General features: G+C 38.1%; 1 protein-coding gene across 1 annotated transcript in view; it reads right to left on the reverse strand.

The window, feature by feature from the left end:
* pcxb (pyruvate carboxylase b) overlaps nucleotides 1-17,089 on the reverse strand; it is a 224,751-nt gene that overhangs the window by 20,594 nt on the left and 187,068 nt on the right. Inside the window, exon 17 of the mRNA XM_053495657.1 lies at nucleotides 10,890-11,134. Coding sequence (XP_053351632.1) covers nucleotides 10,890-11,134 — 245 coding nt within the window. The remainder of the gene's footprint in view (nucleotides 1-10,889; nucleotides 11,135-17,089) is intronic.

Genomic DNA, 17,089 nt, shown 5'->3' on the forward strand with positions numbered 1-17,089 from the left:
GAATATTAATTTGCCATTTGAGGAATGAATTGAAAGTCATTATACCGGTATACTGTGTGAGCAGAATGGTGTGATGATGTTCAGATGCTGGCAATCAGTAATCAGGCTAACTGGAGCATTTTGGGATATGTAGGTTTCATGTGTAGTCTATAGTATTCTCTTGTCCCTTTATTTTAGGGGTCGCCACACTGAATTATTTGATCCACAGGATGTGGCAAGGTGGAAGCCTTTTTATTGCAATCCACCCAATTTCAAGAACTGAATCTCAGTGACTGGGCATACATTTGAACAGTTATGGGTCAAGGGCCTTGCTCATCAGTGGCATGATTCGAACCTCCGGCTATCCAACCTGCAACCTAGAGCCTTAAACGTCTGAACCATCAGTGCCCTTTACGAATTATTCATGCCGCTATCTTTATCTTTATGTCGATGCAATTTATACAAACTTTGTTAATTCAGGTTTATTTACCCTTTATGTTCTATTGATTACATGGCATGGATGCACTGCTCATGGATTCATCTTATTTTTGGGCAGCTTAGACAGAAAATAGTATATCTTAGCACTGTTGCTTAACACTTCCAGGGCTGAGGAGTTAAATCACATCTTTGTGTCCAAGGACTACGCATGTTTGGTTGGTTTCCTCTAGGTACTCAGATTTGCCCTTACAGACATGTTGTCTCAAATTGCCCACAAAGTCTGATTGGGTGTGTGAGTGTGTGATGGGTTGATATCCCATCCAGGTATGCCAGGGAGATCCCATCCTGCCTTGTTTCCTGAGCTTCCTAGAATAGACACTAGGTGCCCTCTGACCATACACAGGCTAAGTAAATGGATGAATTAAGTGTTTTAATAGATTCAAAGATAGTTTAAGGATACTATACTGAAAACTACTTAACCCACACACAAGTCTGGGGAACAGCATAAGGCTTTCTGTAAGCTGCTCATTAGAAATTTAACAGTTTCTGATCAGGTGTGCTTAAAAGTAAACCTATTCTTAGATCGCACATTTCTCCTCCAACTCTTTAATAAGCCACTTTGCCTCTGCATCCTTAACTGTTTAAACAGATCTGTCTTTGTCATTTTTTACATTGTAAGCTACAGTAGCTGTTCTGTTATCAGCAGAATTAGAAATGCTTTATTCAGCAAATAAACTAGTGCAAATATACAAGGGATTTGCTTAGTTAACATGGTGACTGACATCTCCAAATAATAAAAAGCAAATAATATTATGGTATTCTCAAGCTTCCAGCATTAACACCTGAATTTTTCCGCTTCTAGATTACAAACAGTGAAAGAGTGTGAATATGCAGTGTAATTATTGAGTCACTTCATGCAGAACTGATGAAATTGTGTTAATTTGCTGTTTGATAATCATCCCACTATAGTCATTTGCAGTCTGAGCTTTGGCATTGAGCCAGAATAAAACTGCAAAGCCCTTTGGGATTTCTAGTTGTACCATCAATTCTAGACATGCCTCCTGAGGATGTAATTTAGCTGTAATCGGTTTGAATGGAGTAATGGAGCACCAGGTGCTGCAGAAAAACAGAGGATGCTGAAAACTTGAAATATAAAGCATCCGGTTTAACTAGAGGTTTAAAGCCTGGCTCAAAAATCCATAGTGTCTTAATTGGATAGGGGTTTTGTTAAGTGGCTGAGCCGCATGCTTAAGCTGATGCCAAGCTTCTGTCAGCGCTGGTTACTGGGGCTGTCAGTGGAGGTGTAATAAGATGAGACTGAGACAGGATTAAAACAAGATCAGACATAAAGCGAGACAAAGGGCAGACACACACACTATTTTACATTCTCTCTCTCTCTTCATCCCTGAGAGAGTTTACTCCTTTCTGTGGTACTGTGCTCTGAATCTCCTGCAGGCTGAGTGTGGCCACTGGCAGGAAAGTGAGAGCTTTGAATTTAAGATGTGTTTGTATGAGCATGGCGCTCTGAAGTAGTTCGGAGTCTGACTCCATCCAGGCCACACATTGTTCAGGATACAAAACATCACTCTACTATATTCTATCTGTTCTCAGTCAGTGCTACTGGCTTTAACTTGTAGATCCACTGTTATGTTAACATCCTGGACACTAAAGTATGGATGGGCATTAAGAACTTTCTGTGGCCCCAAGCATAGACCCTTCTTAGCTTATCATATTAAGCCACATTCCCATGTTGGGAAAAAATTGTGTGAACACAGTAGGAATTTGCCATCTTGGCTGGAACGAAGTAGAAACTGGTAAGGATGTAATTTTATCTACCTTGACATAAAGTTTAAGTGAAACACCTAGTTTGCCTCATCAAAGTCTTTTTGGACATGTTAAAAAAAACCCTGCTGAGGACTTAGTTAAAGTAAGATGCATTAACCAGTGAACAATGTAACTTACCCTCTTAGGGACTTCATTGACATACTACAAGTACATACAAGTATGGTACAGACATAAAAAAATTAGTAGCATTCTGCCTGAGTCCTCATTGGGATGTCACCTCTTTAGGTTTGTGCTGTGACCATGGTAGACCCATGCCACATTGTAGAACACAGAATTTCTGTAAGTTCATCTTACATTTGTTTGCTGCTTACCACATTTATGGCAGAGATGCAGCAGGTTAGAATTTTGTATAAATACCAGGATCCAATTCCTCACACCATCACTTTGTGATGAAAAGCACTGTGCGTGTCGCGCACCAACCTGACAATGTGGTAAGCACATGATAAGAGCTTGCTGCAATCTGATCCGACATGATATAACTTGCTTCGTCTCATCAGAACAGGTAAGCTCATTATTATGTGCATGATAGGAAATTAGTGACAACATGATAGGTGCATTGCGAACCTGGCAGAGACGGGCAAGAAAGTAGTGTGAACTTGATGAATGCGCATTTTCCATTTTAACCTCATTTTCACCGCATTCTGTTATATTTTTGGGATTTGTTGCAGTGTGACGGGACCTTACAATTTTATACGGTTTAGATTTATAATATAGGACTAGTGTAACTTTTGAACATTTTACTATATCACCAACATATGCATGTGAGTCATAAGCGACTATAAAGGATAAAGAAAATAGTACATACACTACCGTTCAAATTTCTTTTTTTTTTGTTTTGTGTGATTTATTTTTTACATTATACAACAATACTGGGGATTTCAAAACTATAAAACAACACATATGGGATTAGGTAATTACATAACAACAAGAAAAACACCTAGATTGCAACATCAAAATCAAGATAATTACATCCATACTGAAAATTGCTTAGCTAATATTTGTTCTACTAATCCTGATTATTGAATCAGGATTTTCAGATAATCTACAGTATAACTTATAAAATGAGATTCTGAGGCATTAGCACTGGTAATGAGCATTAAAAAAATGCTATTTTTAGGAATATTAAAGGTCATTAATATAATTGTTTTATGTTTTTTTTTGGGCTGGTGGTACATTAACATTAACCGGCACCTCAAATAAACCTGAAAGGTGATTCAGGTGAAGTCTAAAAGCGAGTTCACTGAACAGATGTGCTCACTTTTTAGGCAATGATTCAATCCCTAGTCTGGCAAGGTGCGCATAAAAATGTGACCCCATTCAGCTCACTGTGATTTTTACACATCATGCCTAGTTCTTTTTTAATTTGCATGTGTGGGTAAAGCCTAAACTTCATGGAAATATATTCAAATCACACATCTTCACCCCATTTTTTTTCCAAATTTAGTCCCCGTCAATTTACTAGCTGGTTCTCCTATTAGGCAACATCTACCCAAGCAGTGGTGCGTGGCCTGATTTTGAGAGGGATACAGCCGAAGCATCTTGCTGCTGGTAAAAAATATATATATACAAAAACCAACAGAAAACTGCCCTGCCAATGTAGGATCTTTATTCACATTCTAAATCAATCTGTATTAGAGATTTACACAGCATGTTGCTATTGATGTGATTTCTTCATGTCAAACAAATTGTGTACATACTTTCAAAGGCTGTTATCATGTAGGGATGATAATCTTGATAGAAAATGTGTGCTTTACATCAGTGATATAATACATTGTATTGCACAGTGCCGTTCCAAAGTTATAACTCAGGGGGAAAAAATCAAAGCAGAAAATGTAGTTACGACTGATCATTGGACTTTCCTGCAAAAATGTAAAAATTATAACTATTATCAAGTCGTCACTGTTGGGTCCTTGGATAAACCCTAAACCCAACGCCCCATACACCCCAGACTCTGCATGCGGTGCTGTCTGATTAGGAAATGAGAGGGCTGCAACAGAGAGGGTCCATCGTAAAACCTGTGCCAGAACTTGTGGAGCAAATGATCCAATGTGGCACCGCTATGAAAAATGGGATAAAATCCCAGGAAAAATAACTAAATAAATACATAATGCACAGTATTTGAGGTCACTATTGCTTAAATAACAGAAGTCATGTCCAGCGTATATATACTCTCGCCTCAACTTCTGTGTTACCAGGATAGGCTCCAGATCCACCACAATTCTCACCGCGATTAAATGATGGAATTATATTCTGCAATATTAGTAAGGACATGTTTTCCTTTACATAACATTTTGTTTTTCGATCTTTAAAGAATCTGTAGGTCTACATGTGATTATGTGAAAGATTCTTTATCAGACGATCTATTTTAAGTGGATTTCTTGTATGAGTCATAACTGTCAATCTAAGAGTAAAACAATAAAATTCCGTCTGGCTAACTCCCACACAATGCCTAATGTATTGGTGTATTTAAAATATCAATAATATATGTAAATTTTCATGTTGGAAACCAAACACATGGGGATATATTAGCAAAATAAGAGTGTTTAGCTAATATTTGACATGTAGCAGTTTTGTATTTACATAAAAGTTTTTTTTTATTGTGGTATTGTCAGAAATAATAATAATAATAATAATAATAATAATAATAATAATAAAAGCTCTTATGAGAAATAAGGATAGGCTTTGTAATGTCATCTTTTGGGTCATGTTGTTCCATCCAAGTAGATACAAAGTTCTTCTTATCAATCTCCCTTATCCCAGAATGAAATATTATATCCTGGAGGGAGTGGTTTCTTTCAGGATGACTCTGCCTCCCATCTATAGGGTACAGGGGCTCACTGAATAGTTTGAATTATACAATAGAAATCATTTGTCACCAATGTAAATATACTGTCACCAAATCTCAACCTAAATGAACACCAAGATCATCTTCTTCTTTCTATTACACATATTACACATTACACTGCTACTAAAGAAACTAAAATGAATATCTTTTGGAAAAATTATTATTGTGACCCCAGTACAGTTTCAGGCGTGGGGAGAATTCCAGTAAAGCTGTTCTAGTGCTCTTACTGGCTTTATAGTTTGGTTAATTTAAAAGTTTAATCCTTTAATCTGTCTTCCATCTGTATGTGCTGTGAACGTTTGTTCAAATAATAATCTACAACAATGTTGTATGAATCTGTAGCGTGTTGCTGAAGAGCAAAGCAGAGTTTGTACAGTAATGATTCTCATTAGAACAACATAGGCAAGCACAATAAATACAAATACAGTGGTTAATCAATCGGACTGTAGGTCCTACCGTCGCCGCGCTCGGCGGTACCGTTTGGCTTTGTGCGTTTGCTGGCTTTTACCGTTGAGTGGCGCTATATAACTACAGACTGACGCCTCATGCCTTAGTTCATTCTCTGCTGGATTAATGAGACACGGAGTTTTAGAACTGCACGTAGTAGCGGATAAAATCAAGTAAAACATTGTAGTTAAACAAATTTATAATCACAGAACTAAAATGACGATACAAATGTAGAATTTAAATTAAATTAAATCTTATTAGGATCAAATTTAAACAAAATAAATGTTAACACAGTGAGCCTTTAAATTTTATCACGTGTAATTAGAAAAGATGCGTGTAGGGTTTTGTGTCGTCTTATATCTTGTGTTCTTTAAATTTATAGTAGATTTATTAACTAAAATAAATGACCATAAAAATTATAACATTGTCAGGACGTTCTACTGCGTCAGCTGATGTTGGTCATTCAGCCCCGCTTGTGTTTGTGCGTTATTATAAGAATGAAATGCAGTAAACTGTTATGATCTGTAAACGGGTTCGACCCATGTTGCACGGGCGGCACCATAAAGCACGGACACGAGGAGAGGTCTTACGGGAAAAGGGTAATTTATTTAGGCAAAATGGGGAAGGAAAGTGTTGAAGGAGGGAGAATGGAAAGAATAGGATAAAGGTTGTGCATGTGCAGTTCCGGGGGCTGTGCCACACTGGCATGCGGGCACACAGCTGACGATAAGTGTTGGTGCGAGTGGCAGAACTGAGCACGCGGAGGCAGCGCTCCTGCACGCTCCCTCGTGACGGCGCTTCTCCCGCTGTCGATGGCCGGCGCGAGTTCTCGCTGACGCAAAAACCTAACCACACTTTTCCTCTTCGGCAGCGGGGCTGCGAGGGCGGGCGCGGTGCGGAAGTGAAGATGCCGCGGGAGCTCGCGCAGCTCTTTCTCGCGCTGTCCTCAGCGCGGAGATCAAAGGGCGGAATTCTAGTGCCCTTGTTTAAAGCGCCTGGGCCGCATCACATCTCCCCACTGACATGCTTTTTTTATATTCTCCATCACATCACGTACTTCCCAGACCTCAGACAAACCTCCGCGCCTTGCTTTTATAATGCGGAGCAAGCCCGAGATCATATTAACGTTAATTATCGCCAGCCGGCACAAATAGGCGGCTCCCGTCCATTTGCTGCCTATTCAGGGAGCCTACGGAGTGAGGGAGTAGTTATAGTAGATTTGGGCGTACACCCATCACACGCGCACGCCGTGGCAGATCATCATAATTGTCCTAAACTTGTATTTCATAAGGTTTTCCGAGCGGTGGTACAGCGCAACGGGGGTCATTATTTACTAGTAAACATTAAACGAATTTACGAAACTTAATGCGTGCGATTAAGCGCTGATTCTACGTAGGAAAGTAAAGAAGAGGATCCTGATGCTCAACATTCCGGAGACCAAACCCCATTTAAATTAAATTAACAAATATTGCATGTAAATAACAATAGCCCACGTTTAAAACAGCATTTTATTTAGATTATAAAAAAATAATCCTGCATCTGTTTTAGGTGTTCCAGCTGCCACTGTTCTAGAATTCAAATTAAATCAAATCTTATTAGGATCAAATTTAAGCACAATAAATGTTAACACAGTGAGCCTTTTGATTCTATCACTTGTAATTAGAAAAAAAGCGTGTATGGATTTGTGTCATCTTATTTCTTGTGTTCTTTAAATTTATAGTAGATTTATTAACTGAAATAAATTACCATAAAATTAAAACAGTGTTAGGACGTTCTACTGCGTCAGCTGATGTCGGTCATTCCGCCCCGCTTGTGTTTTTGCGTTATTATAAGAATGAAATGCAGTAGACTGTTATGATTTGTAACGGGTTCGACCCATGTTACTCAAACAACTCAGTTCAGGTGTAAGTAAATGTCTGTGCTGTTTGGGGGAGGGACGTGCTAATGATTTGGTCGGCTCTGTGTGTGTGTGAGAGAGAGGGGGGTGTCGCGGTGGTTGATTATTCAGTGAAACAAAGGCTCAGCTGAAAAATGTTAGGCACATCAGTCACTTAACCCCCAATAAAAGGTATTTGAGTGTTATGATAGTTGTAATATAACAGATGCGCACTGAATACTAAACCAGGCACGGAGATTAATGAACCAAGATAGCCCCCATACCCGTTTAAAAAAAAAAAAATAAATAAATACCAAATAATATTATTGTGTATAGACTGATTAAAAACAATGCAATTTATGCTATCATAAGGAAAATAACAAGTTCTTCCATTCCAATGATTAAAAAAGGTAACAATGTCAACTTTAGAATCTAGAATCCAGGAGATTAAAATTACACAAATTGAAATCACTGAAAGTCTCCAGAAGAGCCTCAGATTCAAGTGGTTTTTAAAGTGTGGAGAGGTCCATTACAGTTTCTCTGAATGTATAGGTGAGAACAGCCGATTCACACCTGGGGAGGGTGAATCATTTGTATTTGAATGTTGTCTGGCATTGTAAAGCACTATAGTGACACTAAAAGAACAACCCAGGATTAATAGGAATTCTTATACTGCATAAACATTATTTAGCACAAAAAAAATTCCTCGCGCTCGGGAAAACTATGCGTGCGGTTGAGCGCTGGTTAGACTATAGGAAATTAAATCGGAGGGTTTTTATTTAGACTATTAAAAAAATAACCTGCGTCTATTTTTAGGCGTGCCAGCTGCCACTTTTTAGTTAGAAGTTTTCAATACAAAGCTTATAATGCCCACATGACATGACGGAATAAGGCACGGCTGGTGATGATTGGGGTTTGTTGGATTACAGTGGATTTTACTACGCGGTGTGAGTGCAATGGCCATCCGTCTGCTCGCGCTGACTCTGCTCTCCGCGGATGGCCCCCTCCCACCTCTCGCTCCTTTGAAGTCCCCGGGCGCGTTCCATTTGCCCTGCTTGCATGCCGCACTTCCGCGTTGTTGCACGCGCGCTGCATACACAGCGCGTAGTAAAATCCACTGTAGCCCAACAAACCCCGAGTATTTTATAGCGCGGAGTGCAAGCCCGGGCAACGATAGCAACGATAGCTCACCAGTCATGTGTAATTCTGCGATCCCGCTTTTTCTCATGTCTGAAGGGGAGGCCGCCTAACTAGTGAGCGAGGAGCGATATTGATTTGGGCGCACGCCGTGACAGGCTGAAAAAATTGCTGTCAGATTAATGTGCAAAAACTATATAATAAAACTATATAAGACTACATGCCTTTATAAGACTTAACTTTTATTTAAGCGCACTCACAATAACGAAAAAACGTTGTGATTTTGTAAGTGTTGTGATTTTGTAAGTGTTGTAAGCTGTGCTGCTCTGTATTGTTTTTGGTGAACTTGAGCGCGTCAGAAAATGAACGCAAACGTTTTTTTTAAAGTCTGCTTGCTGTTTTCCCGACGCGTTCATAATCATTAGTCTACTTCTGCCGGTGCGCTCTGGAAAACTTAATGCATGCGGCTGAGCGCTGATTAAAACTATGGAGTAAATTAAAGAGGAGAATCACGATTCTGAAGTCCTGAGCCCAAACCTCATTTAAATTAAATCAACAAATACTATAAGTAAAAAAAAAAAACAATAGCCCACGTTTAGAAACCGTTTATAAATTATTTCCGACATGAGTTGGCCCGGTGTTATGCGCAGAGCGCCGGGAGACTTCCTGAAGCTCAGAAATCACTGGGCATTTTTTCTAAATAGCCGCTATCTTTAACAACTGATGGAGGTTTTGAGCTGTATACACACGCATTCCTGCCTAAACAACTCTTAAAACTACACCTGTGACATAATAACAGTAATATTTCAAACATTCTGCAGGCTGATATTTGGAGAAAGGAAAGAATAATGAATAAACCAGTTGTTGGGTCAAACTAACCCAACCAGGTGTTCATTTGTAAACTACATCTCATATGAGCCAACATGAGCAACCCAACAATGTGTTTAAAGTACCTGAAATAATCCAGAACTTAAATAACAATAAACAGATACAGAGATACGCTGTATAACGGTCACTGTTGTATTTACGGCAACGAGCGAAAATGTCACTTTGCGCCACCTGGCGGCCATTTTACGAATGACTTTGAAATGCAACTGATTTATTTTGGCCGCTGACGTTTTCACGCGGCGGTGAGCGCGACGGTAATAACCATTCCAATTGATCAACTACTGTAAGCTGTTTGTTTATTGTCTCAGTATGAAGAGAACTGTAATTACTTTACATTTTATGCAGGGATATTAGTTTTATGGAAAAAGCAAAGGTGTAGCACATATGAAACTGCGTGTTTTGCATTTGTTTGTGGTTGTTGCATGCAGTGTGATATGGTTAACAATGTTCATTTGTTTATGCAGACTTAAAATATTTCAATAGACAGCAGTTGTTGCTTTTGTGAAGTGACAGCTTTGCATGGGCATGAGCATGATGATAATAATAATAATAAAAAAACATTGAATCATCCTATCAACAATGATTATATTGCCAAAATATACACTTCAACAGGAAGTCAATGTGAACGAAGTTCATGGAACCTTAAAAAATGGAACGATCCTATCAACTTCCACTAAAACCAGGCACTTTAGAGGACTGAAAGAGAGATGCAGCGAGACTGAGAAGGAGAGGGCGTGTGATGTGAATAACAATAAGATGCAGATGCATGTAAGAAAGCTCGCAAGGAGAGCCTGCGTAAATGATTACATCGAACAGGATGCCATCAGAGGTGGAGCAAAATCTAAGCATATGAAAGATGCTTCAGTGGATCAGCCTAAGGGAAGGTGGAGCGTGGCAAGTAAGAACTAAATGCTTCAGGGATGAGGTTGAAACTGATATGCAGATCAATCCTCCCAACCTTTTTCACACACATACACACACACGCATGCACGCACACACACAATTTATAAGGACTAATCAAGGATCCCAGCTAACCGAAATTAAGCAGATTTTTTGTGCAAATGAGAACAAGCAAATTAGCTAACGAGGATCCCCTGGCTGTGTTTAATGAATGTGTAATTTATAATGAATAGTATTCTTATTTATGTAATAAATGTTCATACAAACAACATGAGCAAAACGCCACTGCGTCTATCATGTGCTCCTTATACGCTTGAATTTGATTTGAAAGTAAATTACATTTGGTATTTTAGATTTAGGAAACACAGGAAAAGTCAGGCAGCTAAATCAATTTCACGTAATAGAAAATTCCAGCGTTTCCCCCCAAGAGAAAGGTTTTCAACCAAATTACAGAACTGAGACAGTCAATAACAGAGTGTGAGACAGAGTGAGAAAGACACAGAGAGAAAGAGAAGAGAAGATAAACTCTTTTACCTTGATAAGGTCGCCCAGCAGTTTGTTGGCCTCAGCATAAGCTTTCTTCACCTCTTTAAACTTGTTACCCAGACCCATGCTATGCGCCTGGAAGTGCAGGTTAGTGTACTGGCCTCCTGGGATCTCATTCTCATAGACATCAGCATTCCCAGACTTCATGGTGGCAGTGCAGTCAAAAGGAGCATACAGACCACGAGTCACCTCCCAGTACTCGCTGTAGTCAAATACATTCTCCAGAGAGATCCCTGATAGAGCAATGAGAGAGGAACAGATAGAAAATTAGATATTTATTGCCAGTAAATTGATTGAATATAGACCTAGCAAGCTCATCTTTCTGTGTTGAAAAAATGAATAGGACTCAATTATTATTTTATTTCACATAGCAAAACATAAGTAAATCAATAAATTAATAAATCAATAAACACTCATTGCACTGTATTCCAAAGTTACAAGCATAGTCATGATCTCTTTTTCCTGAAATGAAACCCCACTTCATTTAAACCCAGCAATGAAAAACATATACTGTACCCACTGCTGTTGAACTCTCATGACTGAAAAGAAAACTCATTGTACAACAGTATGAAAATGCTTAAATAAAGTAATGATCACCCATTGTCCCAATATTATTAGTTTTTTGTGTTACTACAGTAGTTTGAGAACAACATGACCTATACATTTTATTCTGGGTTAAAAATTAATGTGAGAAAAAGCCTGATTATCTTTCAGTTTATATAAATAAAAAATAGCTAATTTCCATGATTCAGGTTTTTAAAATCATTCAAAAAAAAATTTTGAAACAGATGCAATTTATAGGTTTAACAGCTTTATATAATTGTGTTATAATACTTATCATTACAACATATTTAAAAAAATATATTTTGGCATTTGATAAAATAAAAGTATATTTGAACAGTTTTTCTGCAAAATGAGATAAACTACATTTTTGCCATTTCTCCCTACTTTACGTATGGTTGTCTTTTTAATAAAAAATGTTGAAAAGGACTATATATTATTCTTTAAAAAGCTTTGAATTATCACTAGCTCTGGTTTTAATTTAATTAATGAGCACGTGATAGATTTATGTACAAGAGACATGTAATGCACACACGTTACAGTACATGTACATCAAGCTGTTGTAGCTTTTCATTCATTGTTGGCTATACCTGCTACATCCTGTTTTTTAATTACGATGTCTAACCTCTATAATAAGCTTTGGGGAACATGGACGCATATGCGGTCTGACGATACGTGAATGGAAGTTATACACTAAAAGCCTTCCTGTACTATGATAAGAAGCTGTCATCAACTACAGAAGTGAAGCTGAATCTGGTAAAGGAGGAGACTGATGATACTTTGTAAACTGAAGTTTCTATATTGTTTTTAATGTTTACAAAGGTTATGTGTGCAAGAAAACTTTTTTTTTTCCATGCCTGAATTTGCTGCCAGTGACTCAGTACACAAACACAGTCAAAGCATTATCTTGCTTTATATTGTTTTAGAAGTTAAATTTGACCAACATATTATTGATACTACATTACATATTTATATGGTCACAAACTCAACTACAGATGGATTTATCCATTCTGACAAAACTGTGGGAGTAAAGTTATAGCTTTTCATAAAATCACACTCATACAGTATAACAAAAACAATTTTGATGCAAAATGCTGCCCTTTGCTCTTTTCAAACTCTTGACTTAAAAAAATACTTATTTACCAGCATGTAATATTTCTTTTGGAAAAACTTTTTTTTGCAAACTTTTTAAAATGGAGATATCTCGTTTTGCTGTAAGTAAACTGGGACAACCACCAAGTTGCCACTGGTGGGCCCTTGAGCAAGGCCCTTAACCCTCAACTGCTCAGATGTGTAATGAGATAAAAATGTAAGTCGCTCTGGATAAGAGTGTCTGCCAAATGCCTAAATGTAATTTATATGTGAAACTTTTTGTAATAAGCCATATCTATAATTCTTATGGGAGGAGTCTAATAATCTATTAAAATTCCACTGTGGGAAAGTCTTCAAGGCAAAGATCTTTCAACTTTTCAGTACTTTGTCTAACTACAGGCTTGTAAAGAAACTGTTTATAAAACTGATATCGGATCAAAATAAAAAGAACCTAAAATATTCCATAACAATAAATGTATACATGCCTAAAAAGGGTGTATTTATCAGCCATTAATGAATAAATAAAATTGTAACTGTAGGCAAATTGCTGTGCAGGGAGCAGAATAATGCATTCCAGGCCATGTTGTTATAGGAAAGTAATACACTTTGGGGTGGTAATGAACCTGCGGTAAATGTTAGGCCATACTTCCTGACTTCAAGCACATCCTAACCATTTTAAACATGCTGTGGTAATTGGTATAGTGGTCCCTTTGCTGTAATACATATGACAGTATGACTACAGAATCACCTATACGGCAAGCATACGTACCTGAATGACTAATAAGATAAGACATTGTATCCATCGGGTAAAGAGGGGAAGAGAGGGAAGAAACAAAGCAGGATGACAAAACAGTGGCATTAACAAGGGCTGGTTGTGAATTAAAAACAGTCAGAAAGCAACGAAAGAGATGGTTTGTTAATGAAATTACAGAGAATTGAGCACTTAACCATAGTAAAGACAAAACAAAGTGGAAATTTCCATTAACAAAACAGCAAGAGACATGAGTGTTTGTTAATGGTTGTGTGACCAACAGCGAACGGCTAATAACCTAAAATTACATAGGATGCATGAATGTGAGAGCCATGTTATGGCTAATAGGGGCTGGTTTTTCTGTTCATCTCTCGAGACATTAGAGCTGGATAGTGATCCACAGACAATTGTGCTCGGATCTCTTTCCAAACACGCCATCAATCAATAACACACCCACGCTAATGTCAGAGAACAGCAATCAATGCTGATTTAATTAATCCCCTTGCTAACAGCCCATATAGTTAGGGCCACCTTTCACCTCTCTCTCTCTCTGTGTTCACACACACACACACACACACACACACACACACACACACACACACACACACCCTTATCCACTCAAAGTGACTGCTTTACTCCACTGTGATCTGGTTTGTGACACAGCCATTAGTACATAATGAAGTCACCACTAAGATGTGTTTGATTTGAATGAGAATGCATTTGTGTGTAAGTGTGAGTGAGAGGAAAGTGGATGATTAATGCTGGACAAAAAGGCATATACAGTATTTCAAATGACAGACTGGAAAGGTGTGTGAAGGATAGTATGAATCTTAAAATAATACACACACACACACACACACACACACACACACACACACACACACACACACACACACACACACACACACACAAACACACACACAAAGACCAAAATGTTTAAATGTATTCCAGATGCAGAATTGGCAAGCTGGGCTACAATTTTTGCTCTAGGGTAAGACAAAATGGTCTATGCACTCTTCATGTTCTCTTAGTCACACTGAACAAAAGCACATGAATAAAAAAGATAAAGTTACAAAGAAAATGATAGAAAAAAGGCTTCTCGGGGGATTTATAAAGCAAATTGCAACCCTGTACTTAGTAACAGGGTGTAGAGATGGAGTAACAACAAGAATGACAACTGTGGTGTCTGTTGGGTGTCAGAAGGAAGAAGAGAAAGTGCTGGTTAAAGAGAGAGTGATGCAGAGTTTACTGGAGAGGGAGAAAAACTAGATCAATGGAGCAGAAAAAACAAAAAATAAAGAAAATAAAATGGGGTTAGAAATGACAAAATGCAGCATAATGTAAAGAGGCAGCACGACAGAGAGAGAGAGAGAGAGAAAGAGAGAGAGAGAGAGAGACAGAAATAAAGATAAATAGAGTCTGAAATGAGGTGAAGGCAAAGTTTCACTGAAAATAAAAACTGTATGAGAGTGAATGACAAAAAATATGAAGAAACAAAAAAGGAGACCCAACACTAGAAAAACGTACACATTTTATATACCACTTTATTCCCAGCCTATCCCTGGAGACTTAAGGCACGAAACAGGGTGCACTGTGCCAATCCATCTAAGGGAAACTCACTTGCACGCTCATTAACACACTACTGGAAATTAGGGCATAGCAAGTAGTTTAATCTGCATGTTTTTGGTCTGTGGGAGGAAACCGGAGTACTCAGAGAAGTACCCAGACCCTTAGAAGTGCAAGGCAACAGTCCTAACCACTAAGCCACTGTGCTGCCAGGTACATACTAAACAGTAGCTGCCATTTTAAACCTCTAAACTTCCCTACACATACACGGCAAAATCGCATTGTTAAATTAACAGCCAGAGTGTTTATATGAGTCTAGTTGGACTATATAAACACTCTGGTCTAGTTTTTTACTCGGTGTAAAATCTGTGTTAAAGCAACACTGAGGATTTTACTCTGTATAAATCTAATCCTATTACAATTTCTTGAACTTTTCAACTTTATATCCCAATCAATTTCAAACACTTTGATCCAGAATGACTAATAAAATGTGCAAGATCAAACAATACAGAGTACAAAATCCGCTAGGAACTCCCAACCTGAAAGACTATAGACAAGCATCATCTATTAAGCCAATCCACAGACACATTTAAGGAAAATAATGGTAAAATAGTGTAGAATATATACTACATGAGCACTGGCTGATTGTTAAGAAGAGCGGAAAGAAAAGGAAGCTCAGAAGTCATGTATTAATTACTTTGATAAAATCAGTGTGACAGTAAATAAAGAGAACATAGAACACTACAGCACTCCTTAATATGACATTCCTGACAACGGACATACTGTACAATTACTGTATATAAATATATACATTGTGATGTATCTGTGTAACAGGAACATATATAAAGTTACTTGAATTGATAACCAGCTCTGTAGAATAGCATAGTTCTGTTATATTAATTTTTTTTCTCTTTCTCTCTTTGTTATTCTCCCAGTGTGTGATATCTCCCTCCTTCACACTGATGTGAGATCACCCTGTGAGGTTAATTGTGAAAATGAACAAAGCACTTTCTAAAATTGCAGTACAGTCACCTAAACTAAAATCAACCTCACTGGTGTGTCACTTTTACTCAGTGACATTCATCCACCAAAGGACAGGTATATATAAACTGTTTATTTTTTTGTAAATGGTACTTCTTGTAAAGGCTTATGACAAAGTAATAAACGTGTAATAACATAGTTATTATCTGCTAATGTTACATTAAGTACTTCTGGTATGTCATGTTGAAAACATATCAGAAGTACTTTGAGGCATAAAGTCCCCATTAAACCACTATAAGTTAGTCCCCATTTCTTTGCAAGTAGATGGACACATTCCATGTGTTCCTTATGTTTATGGCACCACCATCAAATCATGAAGGACCAAAAAAAAAACAGTCTCCAAACAATGTACATGGAAGAAAGATGTGATAAGCATGGAGTAATGGTAATGAATTCTGCAAATTTCCATGCCTTGATCACAGGGGTGAAATAAACTGTAATGAAAGCAACAGGAGTCTCATTAGCAACATGCCGCCCATCCATTGAACTTTTACTTGCGTGTCTACTTGTGCCGACAGCTCCTAGACAAGTCAATTAGGTAATAGTCTTACATGTAATCAAGAGAGCATGTGAGAAAAGCAGAGCTAGAGAGAGCGAGAGAGAAAGAGAGAGAGAGAGAAGCAGTGGAGGTCAGGGACTGGGAAATTAATGAGAGTCCTGTGTGAACAATTCCCATAACAAAGTTGCTTTTATAATATCTCTCTCTCTCTTTCTAACCCACATTTACTCATTCAGAATCATTTAAACGTAGGTGGCATAGCTAGTTCTCAATCAAATTAATTACCCATCTTTCCATTTTTGCTATTTTTGCATCCTATGCTCTTGCTGTTATTCTTGCTCTTACTCTCTCTCAACCAATAGTAATCGGCTATAGATGTTTAAGATATCTCATATCATAGAATGCTAGATAAGAAAGCAGGGCTTTGAGAGGAACTAAAGCACCAATGACTCCATCCCACCCCATCATCCCACTGGCACACAGGACAGAGAGAGAGAGAGAGAGAGAGAGAGAGAGAGAGAGAGAGAGAGAGAGAGAGAGAGAGAGACTCGTGCAGGCCAAGCCCAATGCTTTGTTCAAACTGATGTACTGGTAGGAAGGAAGGTCAAAGGGCTAGTGCAATGAAATAGAGAAAGCAGACGAGGGAAGTGAGAGGGATGCAACAAGTTGAGTGTATGT

This window comes from Clarias gariepinus, chromosome 1, assembly GCF_024256425.1.
Source record: "Clarias gariepinus isolate MV-2021 ecotype Netherlands chromosome 1, CGAR_prim_01v2, whole genome shotgun sequence".
Lineage (NCBI taxonomy): Eukaryota > Metazoa > Chordata > Actinopteri > Siluriformes > Clariidae > Clarias > Clarias gariepinus.